Source organism: Microcebus murinus, chromosome 11, assembly GCF_040939455.1.
Source record: "Microcebus murinus isolate Inina chromosome 11, M.murinus_Inina_mat1.0, whole genome shotgun sequence".
Lineage (NCBI taxonomy): Eukaryota > Metazoa > Chordata > Mammalia > Primates > Cheirogaleidae > Microcebus > Microcebus murinus.
Window position 1 is genome coordinate 26,950,234 of NC_134114.1, and position 23,621 is coordinate 26,973,854.

Here is a 23,621-nt window from a genome sequence, read left to right on the forward strand (position 1 = left end):
TATCCAGAAGGCCTTTCATATCTGGTAATATATATGTATTCATTAAAAAGCTAAGATGATATTTTTCTGAGACTACTCATTGAATGACATCCCATCCTTTTTCCTCCTCATCTAAATTTCTGAGTCATGCTTTGAACTGCTGTTCAAAGTGCTAAAACTAGGGGAACAAGTGGGTTCTGTGAGGACCAATTTTCTCCCTGAGGACAAGCAGAGATGCAGTTTCCTGGAAGAATGACTTCCCCAGAACACATATCCAGCAAATATCCAGCCCTCTATCCATGTTCTAATACCCACATCATAATGCTTTTTAGTGAAGTTTAACCTCTGACTTTTTAAAAGTGGGAGAACATTTTTGAAAGTAACTCAGAACCAAGCTGGTAGGATCAATCATAATAGAACAACAGCTATCTGACCTGGCAGCTTTACCTAGGTAGGCTGGTGTAAGCCAAGGAGATGACCCAGGGGAGCCCTGGAAGCTCCACCCAGCTCATTGTTTTCTGACAACTGCAAGGCCCAGTCACCACCTAGCACTTCTGGTTGCTTTAGCAGATGAATCCTTGGGAAAATCACACAGAATGGTCCTTCCTTTAAAACTTTTTAAAAGGCAAAAGAGTCCTTTTCAAAAGAATATGTTCCTGTCTCCTTTATTCTGGTCCCTAGTGATCTCTTACTCTGATGAGCTCAGCAAGGACCATCTGTGCCAGGCAATTGAGACTCAATTATGAAATGGAGCAATTGTGGGGTGGCTGTTATTATTGAGCTTTCCTAGGAATATGTCTTGTCTCCTAAATTAGATCATAAACTCTTTGGAGAGGGTACGAACATATGGAATAATTCATTGTATTCAGCACAAACACAATGCAGAGTGATGACAGATTCTTTATAGCCTCCTAATGAATTAATTAATTAGCACTGAGGATGAAATTATAACTGAAAATATTTGAAGATGAGAACATTAAATGATACAATTATGGATGTTATAATTGACATCACTCAACCAAACAGAAGCTACTTTAAATATGTGTATATATATATATATATATATATATATATATAGTGTATATACACACACACACACAAACTGTCACAGAAGCAGGATATGGAATAGAAATGGTTTTTGAAAAAGAGGTAAAATTAAAATGGTATTACTTGGTAAGGAATGGTGATTGCAAGGCAAAAATACCAAAATCCAATCCTTAACTCCAAACCTTTAAGCCCTTGAAAGAAAGAAATCCATAGAGGATAGGAGGGAAACAGAGGACAGGAATTAAAACAAAAAAAAATAACACTGAGATATGGTACCAGTTTCCATATAGATCTTCTAGCAGTCGGGATTCTGGCAATAAATAGATGATAATTTGAAGAGAATGAAATAAAGGACTATTTAAAATATGTAGGCAGTAAGTATGGAAACTTACAAGGATTAGATTATGTACGATCCCCCTCAGCCCCACACCCCCACCAGCAAGGGACAGCTGGGGGTCATGCTGGCCCCCAGGCCAAAGGAGGTGAAGAAAAGGAGCAGATCCCTGGGCCTCAAGAGGACTTCTGCACGCAGAGGGCCATCTGACAGGAGTTGTGGCCTTCTGCAGAGGGAGGCGGTGCCCCACAGTGACCCCGCAGAGAGGAGGGGCAAACACTCTCCCCAAGAAGATGGATGGCAAGGGAGCTTCCTAACAGAGTTTACATATGTTAGCCTCCCAGGGCACTGAGCAGGGTGAAGGACAGGAAATTGGTCTGGAGGGACATGTGGGGATATGCAGCACAGACCTCTGCTTACCTAAGACTGACCCTTTCGCCACAGCAGATATGGTCCAAGGCACTCCCTGAACCACCTATCCAAACTTCCTATCAAGGAAAAGGGATAGGACAGTTCAACAGGACTTATTCTTGCTGTACAGGCTACAAGTGATCATTTGTATGTTTTATAAGTGCTCAGAAATCATGTGTTTAATAATTTGATCTTGAGTTTTGTTTAACGTATAAATTATTAGTCTGTATGTTACTAAGTACCATTGCCTTTTCTTAAGTATTATAGGCATTTTCTCTCTTCCACCAAGCTCTACCCACATGAACCTGCATTCTGCCCCATAAATATGTCAAGAACATTCCCACCACAGTGCCTTTGCACCTGCTGTTTCTTCTGCTCAGAGTGCTCTTCCCCTAAATCTTCCTTCTTCTCAGTGCCAACTCCAGTGACACCTAAACAAAGAGGCCCTCCCTCACCACCCCCCAAAAAAGCAGTACCTCTGTTGCATCATAGCACTTAGTATAGGAATTACTTTTTTATTAGCTTATTGAATTGCCTAGGTCTTTACTTACCTGCTTACTGATTACTTAACTACTTATGACTTCCTTACTGTTTCTCATCTCCCACCAGAATATAAGCTCCTAAAGCTAGGGACCCTGCCTTATTTGCCATAAAATTCCTAGTCCCTATAACAATGCCTCCCTACATAGAGTGACAACTCAATGAATAATTCCTGGTTGGTTTACTCATTGGGTTGGAAAAAGTGAGACACTTAAATAATTATAGAATATCTTAGACTGAATCTCATATATCCTGAATCCCAGTTTAGCTCCCTCCTTACTAGTGATACCTGTCCTCAAATATTTGACAGGCTGTCATAGGGAAGACAGTAGGCATAGTCTGTCCTTCTCCAAAGGAAATAGCTAGGCTGATAAGTGGAAACTACAGAAAGGCAAATTTCTGCCTAACACAAGGAACAATTTTCCAATAACATGAGTTGTAGATCACTGGAAACTGCCTTGAAATATCATTCTTCAGGCATCCATGAGGTCCATGGAGAGACTGAATAATATATCTCTAGGATTTGGTATATTTTGGAGAAGAAACTAGCCCAGAATATCTCTAAGGTCCCCAGGTGTGATTCTTTGAGTAAATAAATACATGGCCAATAAGGGAATAATTAGTACAGCAAGTTTATATTAACCATAGTATGAATTCTTAATTTTATTTCATTAGGATTATTTCTTATTTTTGATTGTTTATTTACATTACTAAATATAACAAAAAAGAAACTTTCTAATTTTATGGTGCACACAGCGAGGATAGAATCTTCTAAGTGAAATCAGAGAAGTAACTCATCACCACCCTGACACAAACACTAGGTGTTTGCCATTCCAGGTAGTTTTCCAACAGAGGCAAAATGTGTTATCTGTGGTTCATTCATTCAATAACTATTTCTTGAGGACTTTCTATGCCCTATGCACTGTGGTAATTACAGAAAAAAATTGTATAATGGTAAACAAGACAACCATAGTTTCTGGTTTTTTGAGATATTCTAGAAGTGAATATAGACAAATAAATAGGAAATTACAATTAATGTCATCAGTGTTATAATGTGAGAAATACAGGGTGCCAAGGGAGAACCTAAGAACATCAGAGGGTGACCTACAGACTTATTGGGTAAGGGAAGGATTTCTGTAATAATTGATGTCTGGGCTGAGACATGAAGAATTATCTGGAATGGGAATTAGGTGGCGAAGGGGGAAAGAAAAGGAACAAGAAGTCTCACGGGGAATGGGCTGAGTAGTTGGAGTTGCATCTTCATCTTCTTGCTTAGCACTGTACTTTTGACTCAATTATTTGGAAGATTTTCATTTTGAAATAACAATGCTTACACTTTACTATTTAACAGGAACTACCTTCATTTTTAGTACCTTACTGGAAACTAATAGAAAATTCTTATATAATTACCATCAAAACAGCACTCAGACATCTGAGAGAATACCAGAAGACTGTGTTTGTTCACTTACATGAGATTAGGTAAGTAAAGTTTCCAAAGTCAGAATTTTATAGCTTACAGGCATGACATATAAGATCGTTCTCATTCTTTTATTGTCGACAGAACAAGTTTCCAGGAGTTTCTAAGGCGTCCAGATTACAAGCAAGATTTTGTAGCTCAGTGGCAGGCTGATTTCAACTCTCTTCCTGATGATCTGTGGGATGATGAGGAAACAAAGGCTGAACTACACCAAAGAGTGAATGTAAGGAAATCTGTGACCTGCTGCAACAGGGTTGTCAGACTTTCATGCCTTGTCCTGCAAAACACCAATTCATTCCCTTCTTACCTTCATGAAGTATGAGGATGAGAAAGGAAATGGTTTGAACTCTTAACCAGATAACTTTCAAGATCAGTAGCTTTTCTGCACTTTGAGTTCAGAATGAGAAAACTTTGGCAATGCTTCTGGAAAGAGGAGCTGGGGTTGGCAGTCCAAGAGCCTTATTGGCATCTGTCTTGTAGATTAGATTCCTAACCTCTTTGTTAGTCCACACAGCTGTCTTCATCCCTGGTGTTCATCCCATTCCTATCTTGAATGCAGTTATAGGGTTTGTTGATGGCTATTGAGGGAGAAAGGGAGTAAGGGAATTGCATGGAAAACCTAAAGGATTGTCTCTATTGAATATATCTCTTGAGAGAAGATACTAAATCTTACACATCTTTGTGCCTCCAGCAAGCACAATGCCTGGCAGTTGGTAGACAGGCAGATTTTCATAACTTCATGAATGAACTATATGTCCCTGATACTTTAGACTATGGCCTGTGATGTATGAGAAGCTTGATTCCAATATGTTACCCTTCATCTCTCCTGTGTAAAATGGGCAGACCTCCTTATTTCTTCAGGAGGATCCTGTGCTGCTACCCTAAGTACAGGCTACTAACAAACAAATCTGATTATGACCTCAATATTTATTTGTGCAACAAAGCATTGCCAAATTATTTCTCATGGTCTATTCATCTGCTCAGTAAATATTTATTAAGCATCTATCAAGGTCCCAGCACTGTTCTAGGGGCTAGAGATTCAGCAGTGAACAAAACATCTGTGACCACACGATATTTATGTTCTAGTGGCCAGAAGACAGAGAATAAGCAATAAACAAGCGAATATTTAGAGAATGTGTCACTGGTAATAAGAACTATGTAGAGAACAAGAAAGCACAGCAAGAGGAAAATAACATTTGATGTACCCTTTTATGTATGGTGGCTGTAGAAAGTCCTACTGAGAAGATGGCATTTGAACAGACTCAGGACAGAGTGATGTAGTAAGCCATGTAGCTATCTGAAGGAAGGGTGCATCAGGCATAGGGAAAGGCAAGGGCAAAGACACTGAAGGGGAAGGATGTGTGGTGTGTTTGAAGAACAGTGGGAGGCAGGTGTGGCTGGAGCAGAGTGAGCTGGGCAAGAGTGGCTGGTGATAAGTGGGAGAGAGTTCAAGGGGACCAGATTATCTAAGGCTTTAGAGGTCATTATGAGAATATCAGACTTGATCTAAGTGAGATAAAAAGCCTTGGCCTCTGGTTTTAAAAGAGTCAATAGTAGAAGGAAACAAAAACATCAGGGAGACCAGCAGAAAGAACAATTGGAAGACCAATTGGGAAGCTCTTGCAATAGAGGCGAAGCATCATGGTGGCTTGGGTGATGGGGCAGGGTGCTGAAGGGTTTACCCTACAAGGTATTCAAATGTTCTGGTAAAACTGAAGTATTTCACATGTTCTTAGACATTCCTCAAATCGTAATTAATAAATGTAAATCCTAAAACTATCTTTTTTCTATCTTTTCTATCTTTTTTTCTACCTATTCATAAAGCAAACAGCTTTCCTGTATACTTCTTCCCCGTACTAGTCAGGTGATTGTTGGCAGAGACTGAGAAGATTCAGAAATATAAAATATCTTATTTAGTTTTTTTTTCCTAATTGCAAATGTACCATATGTTTATTATAGATAAAGTAGACAATAAAAAGAATCAAAATTTAAAACAACAAATCTATAATCCCACCACTAATAGTTAACTGTTGTTACTACCTTGGTGCATATCCTTCCAGATTATTTTTATAAAGATATGATAGCAAAATACATTGTTTTGTAACATTCTTTTTCAACTGATAGAATATGTTTTCTTTTTTCAATAAAGATTCATCTAGAACATCATTTTTATGACTAAAAGATATGCTTAATGGACTATATCATAATTTATTTAACATATTTCAATTTTTAGTCATAATTTTATTAAAAAATTTTGTTGAGCAGCAACTTTTTATTATAAAGACTTGTATAGTAAAGTGACCACATCCTTAATTATATCCATGATATAATATATTATATCCATGAGCAAATTTCTTAAAAAGTTGGAACTGCTGAATTCAAGAGTATGCTTATTTTTAAGGTTTTTGAAATATATTAAAAATTTAAAAATTTGCACACTAAACTTGTAAATTTCACTTTAACTAACAAATGATGCATATGCATCAAATATTAGATTTTATTTTTTATTAATCTTTGCCAAGTTAAAGGTAGAAATATTAATATTTTCTTATAATTTGCATTTCTGTTTTTACAACTAAAGTTGACCATTTTTTCCTAAATTTAATGGTCATCTGTTTTATTCCTCCTGAAACCTGTTTGTAATTTCTGTCCACTTTTCTATTGAAGTGTGCTTTTTCTTACTGACTTCTAAGATCTCTTTTTATTTTAAGGAATAAACCATCTGTTGATCATATATTGCAGATATATTCCTAATTGATATTTGAGGTGAGTTTTAATAAGCAAAAGGTTTTAATGTTTATGTAGATAAATACAGAACATTTTTCTTTATAGCTTATTTGTGGTCAGTTTAAAACACTTTACCCCAGAATTATATATAAATATAACACTATTTTTAATACTTTAGCAGTGTGATATTTTACTTTTAAATATTTAAATTATGTTATTTTGATAGGGATCACATTTTGTTTTTTCCAAAAAGCTAATCAAATGGTGTGAGAAGATTCTCAAATGTATCAGCATAGACTTATATATGTTTGTTTATATATGCGTGGATATCTGTCTACCTAGTTATATATGGTGGACATAGTCTCTTTTTTTTTTTATTTCTGACTTTTTATTAGACATGAAAAAACAGAAATAAATATAACTTCACAAATAGCTATAAAATAAGCCTGAGAAAAAAAGAAAGAAATTAATAAGAATAAAAGCAAAAATTGACAACTTGGCAAATAAAAAACATTAAACTTAAAATTCAATCCAGATAATAAGAAAGAGAAGCCTCTGGCAAGAATCATCAAGGAAATAAACAAGCTTCCTTTGTGTAGAAATTTGGATATTAGAAAATATCCATGGATATTAGAAAATAACATACAGCTTCTACCTGAAAAGTTCAATAAGTTTTGGCCAAATCAAGCTCATTAAAGATATTACAACTTTTTTAGTAGTGGAGCCTTAGCAGAAGTATATAGTAGAGAAATTTGTGAAGTTTGAGAAAAATAAACCTTCCTTTGCTTCCTGCCCTATGACCAAACTCAATAGGTTTAGGATGGGCCCTTATATCATATTCATTTGTTAAAGTATTATGGGTAATTTTGATTGAAACAACTGCTCTGTTTCTTTTATACATTTTTATACCTAGATGATCTTGCAAAAACTGATGAAAGTAATCCAAAAACTCCTGTAATTCCTCCATTTCTATCCATTTTCCTTGCTACAGTTTTTGACTTAACGATTTTAATGCAGCTGCAGTAATAGCTAAACAGTGAGCATGTGCTCGCTATGTGCTGACACTGTCTTTCTTCATCCCCACAGCAACCCCGAGTAGCTACTAGTAATATTCCCATTTTCTAGGTGAAGAAATATGGCAAAGAGGTCAACATAGTAAGTGCCAGTAATGGGATCTGTACCCAAGTTGGCTGGCTTCCCACTGTAGTACAAAATAACTATTTTTGCCCCGAAGTGCTTTTTGTCTTGAATTTGACTTTTATCTGATATTAATACTATGAATCGTATTTTATTTTTAATTTGCATTTGCCCCATTTAAGTTTTTATATTTGACCTTTTTGTGTGGTTTTGTTTTACATGTTTCTAGTAAGCACCATATAAGTTGAATTTGGGTTTTTTACACAAAGGATAATCATGACAACTCTTATAAAAATGTATATTTTTAACAATTTTGTCTGCATGATCTTCTCAAGTAATACTCTAGTCTTTCTTAAATACAATCCACCTCTAATTATTCAGGGATGTTTAGTAATTCCCTAATTCTTGCTAAATAAAGATGAAAACCAGCCATTCCTCTCTATAAGTCCATAATAAACACTGTTTTAATCCCTAGTGATATTCCTTGTTCTGGGAGTATTTCATTCCAGTCCTGTGAAGTTAATGGAGAGGTTCTGCTATTGCATTTTCCTCATTTTGCTCATTAGAAAACTGAGCCACAGACATCTTGTTACTTGCAAAGGTTTCACAATGAGGCTGTAGCAGAAAAAGAACTAGAATCAATGTCTCCAGACTCCTGCTTTTGTCCTTTTTCCTCTGCTGTGTCCTCTCCTGTCTATTAAAAATATATAAATATTTGGTAAGCACAAGTCGGTACTTATTGAATGCCTGACAAAGCATTTGTGGGGACATCATGGAGATATTAATAGTAAAATCAGCTCTAAAATAATGGTGCATTGTTCTGATACTTAGTATATGGCAGTAAAAATGGCTTGTGATATTTTCATTTTATGTGCAGCCGCCACAGGGTAACTGAAATGCAAAGTTAAGAGTTCAAATACAAAGTATTCTGTAAACACAACATCATGGAAATAAAATTCACCATAGGCATAAAACTGCTTGAGTTCAAATTCTTGGTTCCACTCCATTGAAACTATCTGCAAGTAACTTAATCTCTGTGCCTCAATTGTCTCACCAAAACCCAGCCTACCATAGAGCTTAGAAGGTAATCACGGTAAAGCACTTAAAACGGTGCCCAACACATAGTAAATGTTCAATGAATTATTGGGAAAACTGTCAAATTTTATCAGACTATATATGGTTGATTAATGAGATATATTATTAAATAATAAATATTTTATTGCTATAATATTATAATAGTTTTCCTTAATTGATGAATTATCACATGCTAAACACTGTGCTAAGTGCTTTACATACATAAGCTAATTTATTCTATATAACACATCCAAAAAGTAAGTAGTGTCATGCTCATTTTATAGATAAAGTAACTGAAGCCTGATATAGCAGTGCATATTACTCAAGACCACAGGTTCATATCCTGGCTCTGCTACCTTCTGATTGTGTAACCTGAGGAAAATAACCCCTCTGTGACTCAGTTTCCTTATCTGCAAAACAAAGATATTAATAGTATTTAGCTAAGTTTGTTGTGAGGCATTTAGTCAAAACAAGTATAATGACTTATGTACTGACACACTCAGAACGAACTTAATGTATGATAACCATTGTTATTTTGATTGTATTTATAGAATATTAAATATATAAATAAATTATATTATATTCAAAACTATCATATTATAAATGTATCAAATTTTATTATTATATATAAATATGTTATAAATTATATATTAAAATTTATCATCTTTATTATTGCACAGATCTGGTAAGTGGCAGAGCTGAGATCTTTAAAAGATGCTTTTACTGCTGTTTAATACAAACCTTATTTTTGGACCATCCCATTAACCTTGGACAAAATTTTTTGATGAATAATATGTTCCACTGGCAATATGAATTAACAAGTCTATGCACTTGGTTTAAATATAGTTGTGTATTTCTTCTAGCAACAATACACCATTTTCCCAAAAAAATTCACTGAAAGGATTTTTCAACCCAACAAACTTTTTGAGGAAGGAATAAAATACATAAAACGTAGCCACCCATGGATAAAGTGTACTGTAGTGGATTTCTGGTAAGCAGAGACATATGATTCGGCGAGGTAGTCTTTGAAAGTGAGAGCCTGATACAATAGAAGCAAAATAAGTATTGGTTGAATGAACAAATACAATACATGAGTACATTAGCTATAAAATTTCTTTAGAGAAATTTTAAGTGGGGCAAAATTTTAGTTTTATTACCCTGAGGTGATTTGAGCCATGGTTCTAAAGCATAACCACAATGTTTCTCTTCTGTTCAGGATCTGCGAGACCGCCTGTGGGACATTTGTGACACCCAGAAGGAAGATGCAGAGCAGGAGCGGCTGGACATCATCAATGAGAGCTGGTTACAGGACTCTCTTGGAATAACAATTAACCATTTCTTTACACTGATGCAGGTAAGAGCAGCTGGTCACGATGACACAGACTCTTCCCTTCATAGCCACGTCCCTCATGTGACAACTCCTTTGGGAATATTCAGGGTTCCCTCAGGGCTCATTTTACTCATGGCACTCTGCCTGGTGTGAACTCCATCCATCTTGCCAAGGAAGTTAGCTGAAATAAAACATTCTGGTCTGGGCCAAACAAGCACCCACACCGGAAGTATCCCAAGCAACTAGTCACCAGCCTTGCTTGCAGGTGGCCTAGATATGTAGAGAGTGACAGCGAAGAGAGTGTCCATAACTGAGTTGTTTACCTTGTCAGCCTCTCAAAGCGGACACCCTAAGTGACCAGCCAGACAAAGCCCAGGAAAGCAGCCCTGCAACAAAGCATGGGCAAGGTCAGACACAGCAAGCCTTTGATTCCTAACAGTAAAAAGTTTTCCAATACTGGACTGGAAAAATGGACCATTCATCAGAATTCACAACCTATTAAATAAAAAAACTGTACAGGGCAAGATAAGATGACAGACATTGATTTTATTCTGATACCATTGGCGGCAATGAGGAAGAGAGCACAGACCAGGTCTTGGATTCCCAGCTCAGCTCTGCCAAGACAAAGGGCTGGAGAATTTTTAAGAGCTGGTGTGGTGTGAAGGGTGGAGGGTCATTGGCCGTCTCTGTTTGCTAATCAGCTCTACCCAAAGGAGAAGTCAACTTTCTACTATCTTCATCATGGAAGGTAGTTTTATAACTTGGAGCCAGGTACCTGCTGAAGTTAGGCTCCTACCCTTCGATGAACTGGGAGACAGGGGCACTATCTTTCCTGATAATTAATTACATTCTAAAGAGATAGTTCTCAGAGACTTGAGAAAGACATCCCTGGGCTGTGAAACTGGTAAAAGGCTTTTAAAAAGATTTACATCTCAAAGGGACAGAGAAAGGATTTACAATGACAAGCTTTCTTAAAGTAAATGCTCTAACAAAAGAGAGGTCATGGGCCTAGAACCAGGAAGAAGCCTGTTTCAAATTTAGTCAAATTTTAAGGGAATATTAAGGCTGGTTTGGTCAACCTGTGTCTACATAAGTATTTTTTCATAAGAGAAGAGCAATGAAAATAGAGAGTAGAAAAGAGTACATTTCTAGTCTTCAGTTGATTAACTTACATGAAGAGATACTATAGGAAATGAAAATATTTATCTGTGGTTCCTTAGAGCTAGCACACAGTGGGTGTTCAATGGAATGTTTGTTCAATAAATGACGAATGACAGCTGGTACTTCCAACCTGCAAAAGGACAATTCATGGTGCAGGGACAGGCTGCAGCAGAAACTTGAAATATCAGCAGAAACTTGAGGAGCAGGAGCAGCCTCTCAGGAGGGATCTTTAAAGATGTCAAGATACCAGGGCAAGGAAGCCCAGTACAGGAATGTTAGGAATCTGCATTGCAAAGAGAAGGTGGAGTTAGAGTTTATCTAAAGCAGAAGACAAAGATGGGCCATAAACAAGGCAACAGACAGATCCACATGGCATGGGTTGTGCAAAGGATTAAAGTGAGACACCCAAGCTGCCTAAACCAGTCTGGGTAGCATCCCCAAGACACTGGTCTGGGCAAGCAGAAATCAAATATTGCAAACAGCTGTGTCAAAAGCTTATGGCAAAAGTCACCGAAGTCCAATAATGAAGGCACAGAGAGTAGAGAAATGTTGTGAATCATTCTCGATTTAGAACAATGCATGCCTTTTATGGAAATAGTATGACTCAAGACTCTCATCCTGAGAAACTGAACCAATATCTAACACCAACTATTAATAAAAGTGAGGAAGATAATTGAAGAGCAGCAAATAAAAGCTACCATTTATTAAATTCTTACCATGTATGTGCCAGGCACTATTCTTAAGACTTTCATACAGAATATAATAAACCTTCACAGCAACCCTATGCTGTAAATTCTATTACCTTCATTTCACAGAGGAGGAAACTGAGGCAAACACAGGTGAAACAATTTGCCTACAACTAGTAAGTGGAAAAGCTAGGATTTGGACTGAATCTGATTCCAAAGCCAGTACTGTAGTCCTCCCTTATCCATGGCTTTGCTTTCTGCAGTTTGAGTTACCCACAGTCAACCACACTCTGAAAATATTAAATGGAAAGTTCTAGGAATAAACAATTCATAAGTTTAAAATTGTGCACCATTCTGAGTAGGGTGATGAAATCTAATACCATCTGTCTCACTCAGGACGTGAATTATCCTTTAGTCCAGTATATCCACGCTGTATGCACGAACTGCCTATCTATCAATTAGTAGCCAGCTCAGTTATTAGATTGTAAAAAACATAGTATATATAGGGTTCAGGACTATCCAAGGTTTCAGGCATTCACTGGAGATTTGGGAACATACCCCTAAGGATAAGGGGGGACTACTGTACTCCTGACCACTGATTTATTGTTCAAATAGTTGAAAGCTTGCCACAGAGAACAGAAGAGAGCCTGATTCTACACTGATTAATAGATCCTATAAAAACCCAAGGTTGAAATTATAGGAGAGTAAGCTTCAGTTCAGTCTATGAAGAAAGAGCCTATTTAGAACTGCCCATCAAATAACAGACTTTTGAGGCAATGAGCTTTTATCCAGAAGCCCAAAAGCAGAAGCTTTCATATGTTATTGGAGGACTAGGAGAAAGTACCCTCAAGAAAGTCTTCAAGGGCCTGTAATATTGGGTAACAGATAGTTGGATAAGTATTTCCCAAAGTTAGGTAAGTATTTTCCGTGGAATATTTGTCCTACAAGATGTTTCACAAAACAAGGACTCTGTGATCAAATGACTTTGGGATGTGCTGCATGTTCTACCCTTTTCTCTCCCCCAGAGATTGACAAGCATATTGACATATATAGACATCAGAATGCTTTGTAGTAAAATCCTTTTGGTATGTTACCCCAGCATTTCTGAAACTATCAGACCTTGGAAAGTTTTTTATTGTTGTTGTTTCATCCCCAACATAGTATTCATTAACAACCTATAGGACAAGCTTTCTATACACTACATTTTAGGAAATGCTATGCTAGATTATTTCTAAAATTCCTTTTATATCTCAGATTCAGTGATAATTAACAAGAACCTTAAGAAAGCATTATTTACTAGTTACCACAAATGTGAGAGGGATCTTGATTAATTCTGCTTTTATGAAAATCCTAGATTAGTATGGCATCTTATCGGATTTAGCTATATAGTTAATCAAATTATACCCCTTTAAATAAATTAATTTTGTATATGAAATAATTGTGTAATAAGGTAAGTCTAAGGCACAGATACCAGCACTGTCCCAAATACTAATTGTATAAAATAGGCTCTGCTAAATCTAATCATTATTCAAATTCAGTTCTCTAAGGAGGAAATAATTTCCTGATTTCCAAATTTATTTCCCAAATAAGATAATGCTATGGTGTAATGACTAATGATTTTTATGTGTTCTCCATGCTTTTCTTCAGTTCTCCAATTTTATTTGTCAACATCCAATTTGTACCATTTGGGTTTACACTTGGGTTTACACTTCATTATAAATGTGCTATTGTGCAAGTTCTCATGAGTATAATTTATAGGACTCATTGTGTCTCTACTGTTTTACCAAAGCTAAGCATGACAGGTGCAAACACTTTTTGTTAAACTGTGACATTAGTTCATACATGACTATTTTAAAACCAAATTTGGTTTATTTGCAAGGAAAGAGAAAAATGTTTAGTTTTTCTAGTCATTTCAAAATGCTAGTTTTAAAAATTATGTAAATATATATTTATGCCTAAAATCAAGGAGATTATTTAAAATGTATTCTGTAAATAATATGTGAATGGTAATTTTATTTTTAACATAGATTCAAATTAACCAAATGAATTTCTTTCTCAGTCATTCAGCTAGAAAAGTTCAATAATGCAGAGAACAGCAATTAGAGATAGACAGCAATTAGATAGAGGAGCAAGTCAACTTATCCTTTTTTATATCAAAAGCAAGGAAAATGTTGAAAATACTTTTCTAAACCATTGACCTAGGCAAAGAATTTATGAAGAAGACCCCAAAGGCAATCACAGCAACAACAAAAATAAATAAATGGGACCTGATCAAACTAAAAAGCTTCTGCACAGCCAAAAATACTGTCACAAGAGTAAACAGACAACCTACAGAATGGGAGAAAATTTTCACAAGCTACACATCCAACAAAGGGCTGATAACTAGAATTTATTTAGAACTTAGGAAAATCAGCAAGAAAAAATCAAATACCCCTATCAAAAAGTGGGCAAAGGACATGAACAGAAACTTTTCAAAACAAGACAGAAGAATGGCCAACAAACATGAAAAAATGCTTAATATCTCTAATCGTCAGGGAAATGTAAATCAAAACCACAATGAGATATCACTTATTTCCAGTGAGAATGGCCTTTATCAAAAAGTCTCAAAACAATAAATTTTGGCATGGATGTGGAGAGATAGGAACACTCCTACACTGCTGGTGGGACTGCAAACTAGTTCAACCTCTGTGGAAAGCAATATGGAGATACCTTAAAGAGATACAAGTAGGTATACCATTTGATCCAGCAATCCCATTACTGGGCGTCTACCCAAAAGAACAAAAGACACTCTACAAAAAAGACACCTGCACTCGAATGTTTATAGCAGCACAATTCACAATTGTAAAGCTGTGGAAACAACCCAAGTGCCCATCAATACATGAGTGGATTAATAAAATGTGGTATATGTGTACCATGGAGTACTATTCAGCTATAAGAAACAACAGTGATATAGCACCTCTTGTATTTTCCTGGATAAAGCTGGAACTCATTCAACTAAGTGAAGTATACCAAGAATGGAAAAATAAGCACCACATGTACTTACCAGCAAATTGGTTTCACTGATCAACGCCTAAATGCACATATAGGAATAACATTTATCGGGCATCAGGCAGATGGGAGGGAGGAGGAGGGGATGGGTATATACATACATAATGAGTACGATGTGTACCATCTGAGGGATGGACACACTTGAAGCTCTGAATCCAGGGGGGAAGAGGGGGAAAAGGCAATATACGTAACCTAAACATTTGTGCACCCATAATATGCTGAAAGAAAAAAAATACTTATTGAAACTCTTGTCTTTTGTTGTAGACTACAACCAAATAATAAAAGCAAATAAAAGCAGACATTTATTTGTTCTAAACTGTGAATATGGCAGTGAAAAGACTACCTGGTGTTTTATGAAATAAATAGCAACACACTTGTTTAATAAACTTAGGGATTCCTTCATAAATGTCTTTGGGTTAGATTTAGCTAAAAGCTTTGAATACTAGGTCAGTTTTGCTCTTTTTTAAAAAAAGACACTTTCTGTAATTAACAAGGTATCATGGAATACATCTGCATGAGAGCTTTAATATTTAGACCCTCAGGTACTAGTTTAAGCAGCCCCACTAACTAAAACAAAGTCTAGAAATCATGTTTGCACTACCAAAGAGAAGCACAGATGTATACCATATGGTCTACTGTTCAGTAGGGGAATGGGTTAGGGAACTTATGGTCTATGTGTGTGGTGTTGGTACTATGTACAATTTCACTACACAGGCATATCACAAAGAGAAATGATCTGTGCTGACAGGGAGTCATGACTTGAATAATTAATTGATGCTCACCTTGCCACCAACTCCTCTGTGCTGCTCCATTTCCCTCAAGGTACTTCCTGGCAATGCCAGCAAAAGGATCTGGCTGTGAGCACAGGAGGAATTATCTCCCTTCTGTACATTTTGAGCAAGAAGGGAAACTGTAGGAAGTGAACTATTCCTTATTGCTTTTTATTACCGTTAGTCATTTCTCCACAACAAGGTTAAATTGCCCTAGAGGAACAGAACCTAGTATTGTATTTTTGTATTTGTATGTGTAGTATTTTTTAGTATCTCCCAAATCAGCTAACTTTGACCTATGACAAAGAAAACTCTCAAATGTTTGTTACTGTATTGGTTGATTGAATCTAGGATACAAGAAGAATATTCCTAATGTCAAAATAATGAATAATATACACTACTTCAAATATCATAACACTGTAACCTTTTGTCACAGTACCAAGAGGCATAGAACTGTCATCTTGTTAAGTGAACTTGTGCTCAATAAGAAAGTGCAAAATCCCTAGTTATCATTAATTTTGATGAAAATCTTAAATATACTCTTATAGCCAATACTCTTTCTTGATTTCCAGAAAATTCTTCCATTCTAAATGTTTTAAAAGTTGTGCTTACAGAGTCTTCTATGGGAAATATGTACCAACCAGCTTGTTTTTTCTTGAATATTAATATTCATATTTGCTGTTAAAGGCAGAAATGAACCGTTTCCAAGATACAAAGAGACTCCTTCAAGATTATTACCGGGGAATGGAATGCAAAATCCCTATAGATGACAACAAGAGATTTACTCGAATCCCATTGGTCCAGCTGGATAGTAAAGACGTTTTGGAAAACCAACTTAGGTAAGGCAGATTATCATATTCCACTGTAACTATTTTGAACATAAAGCTTTGTGATTTTAAATTAATTATTGCTAATAAAAATCACACTCCTTTATCCATAAATCCAAAATAGCTCTAAAAACTAAACATTTTTTTCTAACTTCAGTGTGTCATTGACTTAAGACTATTAATATACATATTTATATGTATTTATAGGGAATATTTACTAATTTTGCTGCAGAGATATAATGCATTTAATTATGGAGTCTCTCCATAGACTCTGCTGATGGTATTAGGGAATATATGACATATATATAAATTCTGAATTCTGTAACACTTTTGGCCCTAAAGATTTCTGGTAAGGAATTATGAACCTCTACCACTTTTATGAAAGGACTCAAGCAGTTCTGTGTGTGTGTGTGTGTGTCTATTACTCATTATATAAATGGAAGGAGTTCTGAGTCTTCTTTTACAAGTGAGGAAATTGAGAAATGGTAAAGGCTCAGTAGTATGTGATTATGACTTCATAAGACTGACTGAAAGACTTACTAATAGTCCAACATCACATATTTGCCAGCAAAAAGAAAAAAAAAAAAGAACCTGATAGTAGGGTAGAAGACAAATTATATTTTTAACCAAACAAATCCTGTGCAATATAAAAGTTTATAAATAATTTTTTTTATAGATCCAGTGGTTGGGGACAGGGCAAGAACAAGATCCCCAAACCTGAGAAGAGATAGAAAAATGTCTTCAAGCAATGGGAGTTAGGAGTGGTGGTAATTTCTGTGATATGGTTACCAACTATAAAACATTAAAAGAGAACTAAAAATAATAATTAAAATAAAGCCATTAAAAAATAAAATTCAAAATCCTTAAAAATTAAATTAGTTGATTAAAAATAAATTAATAAAATATAATGAAGAATTAAAACAATAGTTTCTCATGACCAGTAAGGAGGCCTGAAAAACAAAATACTACAGATATAAAGAGGAGAAAAAGGAAGAAGTTATATTTGTAAAGTAATATACAGGCACTGAATGTTAAATTTAGATCTCCAGGGAGGCGAGCTATGTATTTTATATTCAAAGAAGGGTACATTTTTTTTATTTTTATTTACAAGCGTGTTCAATCAATGCAGTTATTAGGAGTTGCACAAACTAAATGAATAGTAGTACATAATATTTTGAATTGAAACAGATCTGGTTTGAATCCTGGGTCTGTTACTCACTATCTATATGTAAATAAATTAAGACAATGTATTTGTCTGGTCAAGTGTCTCCAACTCTCTTAAGCCTCGGTTTCCTTATCTGTAAAGTAGGGCTTTTGTGAAGTTTACAGAAAGTAAAATCTTCAAGTCATGTGATGCCATGTCTTGGAATCAAAAGACTTGAGATAAAGTCTCCATAACTCCCCAAAAATGGTGACTGTTACTTACATGCAGTATTTTAATTGTGAGAATTGCATGTTGCTGCTTTATTTCTTTTGTTCCAAAAAGGACTTGAAGTGGCCTGAGCACTATCAGTTATGCAGTGATTCAGAGCCCATTTATTTTCTCTCTAGGCTTCCAACATATAGAACCATCATATCCCTGTCAGACCCGTGTACACAAGAATACATAAAGGAAATGTGTGTCTCCTCTTCTTGTTCTTTTTATTTTTTTTAGTCGGTGCTCAGTGTGAAATGTCTCCTCTTCTTGATACAAATACAAGAGAAACATTCAGCAAGCTGCTGAAAGAAAACTTTGAAATTAAAAACAGTCACAATTTCTAAAGGCAATATTAACCATCAGAACTATCAATAGAGGCCAAGTTTCAATGTCTAGAGGGGCAGTGCATTCTGTTCTTAGCACAAAACAGTCAGTCAGGCATAATGGGGAAGTTATTAATGTTGGTTAGTAGAATGAAACCTTCAAAAGAACAGCCAGTTCTTATTTTCTGCAAAACAACTCTGCACCAATCTCAACCTCAAATCACTGCTGTGGTTATCTCCTGGAACTATCAGTCAGTCAATATATCAACCAACCAACCAATCAACCACAGTCTCTGTAACATGTATAGGGCAAACAATCACAGTGTTAAGAATTTTCACATACTTTGTATACTTTATTCCTCCTAACAACTCTATAACAATATTTTTATAGTAATATTATTCATAATAATAGTAATATTAGTAATTAATTGATAGTTGTAATAGTAGTAATTTTATTACATTTATATTATTTCAGGAGGAACTGAACCTCAGAAAGTCAAGGGACAAGCTCAAGTTTGTATCTACTAATAGTGACAGAGCTACCTAGACTAGAGTTTTTCCTAATAAATAAATTCTAAACCCAAATTATTTTTCTAAATCTAAAGCAAGATGTTAGGAAACACGTGTTGTACTGTGTTAAACAACTGGTGATGATCACACAAACTTTACCTTAACTTATTGGACACATGCATCACAGTTGAACCAGAGTGACTGTGATTTAGCTTTATTTAATTAATAAAATATAAATTAAGCCGGGCGCGGTGGCTCACGCCTGTAATACTAGCACTTTGGGAGGCCAAGGCAGGCGGATTGCTCAAGGTCAGGAGTTTGAAACCAGCCTGAGCAAGAGCAAGACCCCCGTCTCTACTATAAATATAAAGAAATTAATTGGCCAACTAATATATACAGAAAAAATTAGCCGGGCATGGTGGCACATGCCTGTAGTCCCAGCTACTCGGGAGGCTGAGGCAGTAGGATTGCTTGAGCCCAGGAGTTTGAAGTTGCTGTGAGCTAGGCTGACGCCATGGCAGTCACTCTAGCTTGGGCAACAAAGCGAAACTCTGTCTCAAAAAATAATGTAATTTTATATATGGGTAGATGAGTAGTGGATCCTTAATACACTGCCTTTTCAGGCACAATACACTGTCAAAGGTTTATACACTGTTAGAATCAGAGTGCCACGTTCAAGAAACCTTGTCTGATGCTTCAAAATAAGACCGAGCTAATTGTTTGCTGGAGTTCAGAATCATCTTTCAGAATCACCACTCTGTGACTCCAGCAACCTGAGTCTACAAAACCAAGTGCTCATTCTTATTACTGATTCTGACTCTCCTCCTCCAGTTTCAACAAGGGCATCTTTGGAGCTTCTCTCTCCTCATTCCTTCCCCAGTATGAGAGCCCTTTGTACTTCCTGTCACGGAACATGGATCTCAGTCACAATAAGCAATCTACCTTGTAGATTTCTTCCTACTTCTGTTAACTTTTCAGATCTTGAGATCCTTTGGGGATAGGGTATTCCTAGGGACAGTTCTAAAATTTCTACGTGGGAGCAGCAATATGGGAAGGGAGAGAGAGAGCTTGAGTCTGTGTTCCCACGGCACTTTACCAAACCAAGAGAAAACCTCCCCTTCCACAGTAAGGGAGGGGAGGACTGCTAAAGGGCTACCCTGCCCAGCACTAAAACCTCGCTGCCTCCATGTGGTAGCCCCTTTCAGACTTCACACTGGTCACGCCCTACTTTCCACTGTCCACTTCAGGATGCCAAATAGTACTAGCAGAGAGTACTCAGAGAAGCTTTATTTGGTTTGCTTTTTCAAGATAGACTTTTTGACTTATCACGCATTGAAAATGTATGCCCTAGAAAAATTTCAAAATTGAATTTCTTCATAATCTCCATTGTTTAATCCTCCACTTTATAATGGCTGAGGGTCAAGCCTGAAAATTATATTTTGTTGTTGTTGTTTGAATTTCCTCTGATTAACAAGATTTCTAGAGCACAAAAAAACTGAATTCAGTCTTTTACAATCTTTTCCCCATTAAAAGAACTATCCCAGGAAAATTTTGAAAATTGAGATTAAAGCAAGACAACGAAATGTCTTGAAAAATAATATGGTCACAAAAATAGAATCCTGTTAAACAAAATCTTTATATTTCTTTTGTTTGTTTGTTTGTTGTTCAAAGAATTCCTCTAGTTCCTCGAATATCCATTTCTCCAGATGCAGTTATAAATAAACCGAAAACAAAAACAATACTGAAAGGCAAGATCGATTACTCACTAGAAAACCTAGAGTTAAACTTTGAAGCAGATGAGAAGTTGATAATGGACACCTGGCAGCAGGCTTCTTTAGCAATATCTCACATGGTAAGCAGTGCTTATTACATTTTTTCTTTTAGTAATACTCATTCATTAAGTACCAAGGTTGCTAATATGCTATATAAGTAGAAAATTTATATGGTGTTCTCAAGCATTATATAAATTTATGCCTTCAAGACTTTTTTTCTGAAAAAAATAGAAAGAGAATTTATTTAGTTAATGAATATATGTGGTCAATGAAGGAATGAACCAACACTTAGATTATTTTCTGTGCTGGACCAGGGTCCTAATTGCAGGCCCTAAAGAGCCAGTCAAGGAATGTTAATGAAGCAGTTCAGGTATAAGACAATGGGGGGTGGGGGAGGACTGTGGCCAAGTGGAAGTCACACACCTGTCTGCAGAAATATGTGTTACTCCACCCTGGCCAACTTGGCCATTGAAGAATGAGGCCCAGCATGGCCAGATTTTCCAATTTTCCAAGAAAAGCCATAAATTCTGATTTTTATGTGAAATTACTGATTTCAACATGTAAGAAATAAAATAAAAAATTCTTAAAAATACTCTAGAGACCCAAGCATATTTGGCCTATAGACGTCTAGTTTGCAACCTCTCTGCTAGGCATCTTTTCTAAGTCACCTATGAGGTACGTATTATTATCCTCTTTACAGTGAAGAATTAAGGTTCTGAAAGGCTAAGAAACTTAGTCTCCTAGGTATCCCAAGGTCTCCAAGCAGGTAAGCATTGAAATGAAATTTGAACATAGGTCTGTATGATTTCAAAGTTCACACCCTTTCCACCCAAATTGAAAGTGAAAGGAAAAGCATAGAGATAAATTTCATCCAAGCAGAGGTGTCACACCATACAGAAGACACACACAGAGTTTAACTCAGATTGACCCCTGTTCCTTCATTCACCAGGTCCTGGGTCCACCAAGATGGTTTCTCTTTGCATTCTGCACCAAGCCTTCTTGGAGCTTTTCCGAAATATCCCGCTCAAATAGAAAGCAGTGTCCACTTTCTAAGAGATAGAAAAGTCAAAGAAGTAGAAAAAGGAGCTTGCATCATAAATCTCACAGCAAACAAAATTTCTGATTGGGCATATTCCAAGTCCCTTCTTGGCCTCTCTGCTCCAGCCTTCTTTTTCTCTGAGCTTCTCACACAGCAGCCTCTGTGTTTTCTTTCTTTCCCCCTCTCTTTCTTTTGTTCTCTTCACTTTTTTCTTTCCTCCCTCTTAGAAGTGATTATAAGCTCCTCTCATGGTCTTGCTTCTTTTGAAAAATATTTAGTGTGGATTTTGACACACATAAGAAAATTGCATGATTTATAATTGCATGGCTTAATGAAACCACCTAAAGTAAATACTCAGGACACCACTCGACGGGGCAGAATTGGAACAAGGGCTGCACCTGCCTAGTCCTGCTGTGCCCCTTCCCAATGCTACCCACCTTCATACCCACTAAAGGGGACTGCCATCTTGCCTTTTTATGAGTCATCTCCATAATGTTCTTAAGAGTTTCATTATCCAAATCTATATCTCTAAAGAATGTAGCTTTGCCTGCTTTCGAGATTTAAATAAATGGACTAATATCTTTTGTCTTTTTTATGTCTTCTTTTGCTCAATATTCTCTTTGAGATTCAGCCATATTGTTCATTTTTGTTGCTGTATTGTGTTGTGTTACTTGAATGTATCATGGTTTATTTAACTAGCTTGCTGCTGATATATATTTGGGTTTCCAGTTTGATGCCATTGTGGATACCGCTGCTATAAATATTGCTTATACATATACGCTGGTACCCTTGTGTACACAACTGTGGAGTATTTATCTAGCAGTAGGTGCTGTCTTCAATATCAGTAGACAATACTATACATAATACTTCCACTTTCAAAAGTAAGGATAAATCCTTTCCCTATTTCACTGCACTGTCATCTTTGTCATAAATTAGATGACCCATACGTGTGTCAGTTGCATTGCTCTATTTGTCTAGTCTTGTACCAATACCACAGCAATATCATACCACTTTTTGTTATCTGGATGACCTAATCTTCCCACTTTGTCATATGCCAAGAGCATTTGGGATTTTCTTGGCTCTTTACCATTCCATATTAATTTTCAAATCAGCTTGTCAAGATTCACAAAAATTTTGGCTGTGGATTTTTAAGGCAGCATTTATCAGATTATGAACATTCCTTTTCATGTACAGTTTACTATTAATGTTTTTTATGAGTTATATTATCAAATGCTTTTTCTGTACCTATTAATATTATCACATATTTTTTTCTCCATTGTTTGTTAATGTGAAAAATTATATTGATCAATTTTCTAGTGTTAAACTTATATCGCATTTCTGGAATAAGTAATGTAATGAAGCATCGTTCTTCTTACATGTTGCTGGATGTGCTTTGTTAGTCATTTGTTTAGCAGTTTTTAATCTTTTTTCATGTGTGAAAGAACTCTGTAATTTTTCTCTCTCTTACAAACCCTTGTTGGTTTTAGCATCCAGATAATAATACTAGTCTCTAATATGGATCTAGATATGTTTCTTCTCTTTCTATTCTTTGAAAAATTTTGTGAAAGTTGGGAATATTCTTCTTGAAAGGTTTAGTAGCATTCCTAAGATGCCATCTAGGACATTTGTAAGAAAAGTTTTTGTTGCTCTCCTCAACCCAAGGATTTATTTTCTTTAACAGGTGTACAATACTTTCTGTTTGTTCTGTTTCTTTTGTTTTTGTTTCTTTTTCAGTTGGTTTTGGGAAATTTTATTTTGCTAAGAATTTTTTCATTTTCAAATGTTTAAACTTATTGGCATAAAGTTGTTTAAAATATGCTCTTATGTTTGTGTTAATATTTATATTATTTATTTGATGTCTACTTTGCCAATTCTGATCCTGATTATTTGTGCTTTTCTTCTTTCTTGATCAGCTTAGTGAGGTTATCAATTATGTCTTTCCAAAGAACTAACATTTAACCTAATTGATTCATTTTACTGTGTTCCTTTTCCTTTTCTTTTTTTTTTTTTTT

At 35.9% G+C, this 23,621-nt stretch overlaps 1 protein-coding gene and 1 long non-coding RNA gene across 4 annotated transcripts in view; one reads left to right on the forward strand and one right to left on the reverse strand.

Moving 5' to 3' along the window:
• The window catches only part of SPEF2 (sperm flagellar 2), a 173,285-nt gene that overhangs the window by 96,920 nt on the left and 52,744 nt on the right, over positions 1-23,621 (forward strand). For all 3 annotated transcript variants that reach the window (XM_012736419.3, XM_076007964.1, XM_076007966.1), the window contains 5 exons: positions 3,663-3,790; positions 3,873-4,011; positions 9,943-10,080; positions 16,409-16,560; positions 20,470-20,650. In XM_012736419.3, coding sequence (XP_012591873.2) covers positions 3,663-3,790; positions 3,873-4,011; positions 9,943-10,080; positions 16,409-16,560; positions 20,470-20,650 — 738 coding nt within the window. The remainder of the gene's footprint in view (positions 1-3,662; positions 3,791-3,872; positions 4,012-9,942; positions 10,081-16,408; positions 16,561-20,469; positions 20,651-23,621) is intronic.
• The window catches only part of LOC105855450 (uncharacterized), a 30,030-nt gene continuing 10,257 nt past the window's right edge, over positions 3,849-23,621 (reverse strand). Inside the window, exon 2 of the long non-coding RNA XR_012921671.1 lies at positions 3,849-3,963. This is a non-coding gene — a long non-coding RNA (uncharacterized LOC105855450). The remainder of the gene's footprint in view (positions 3,964-23,621) is intronic.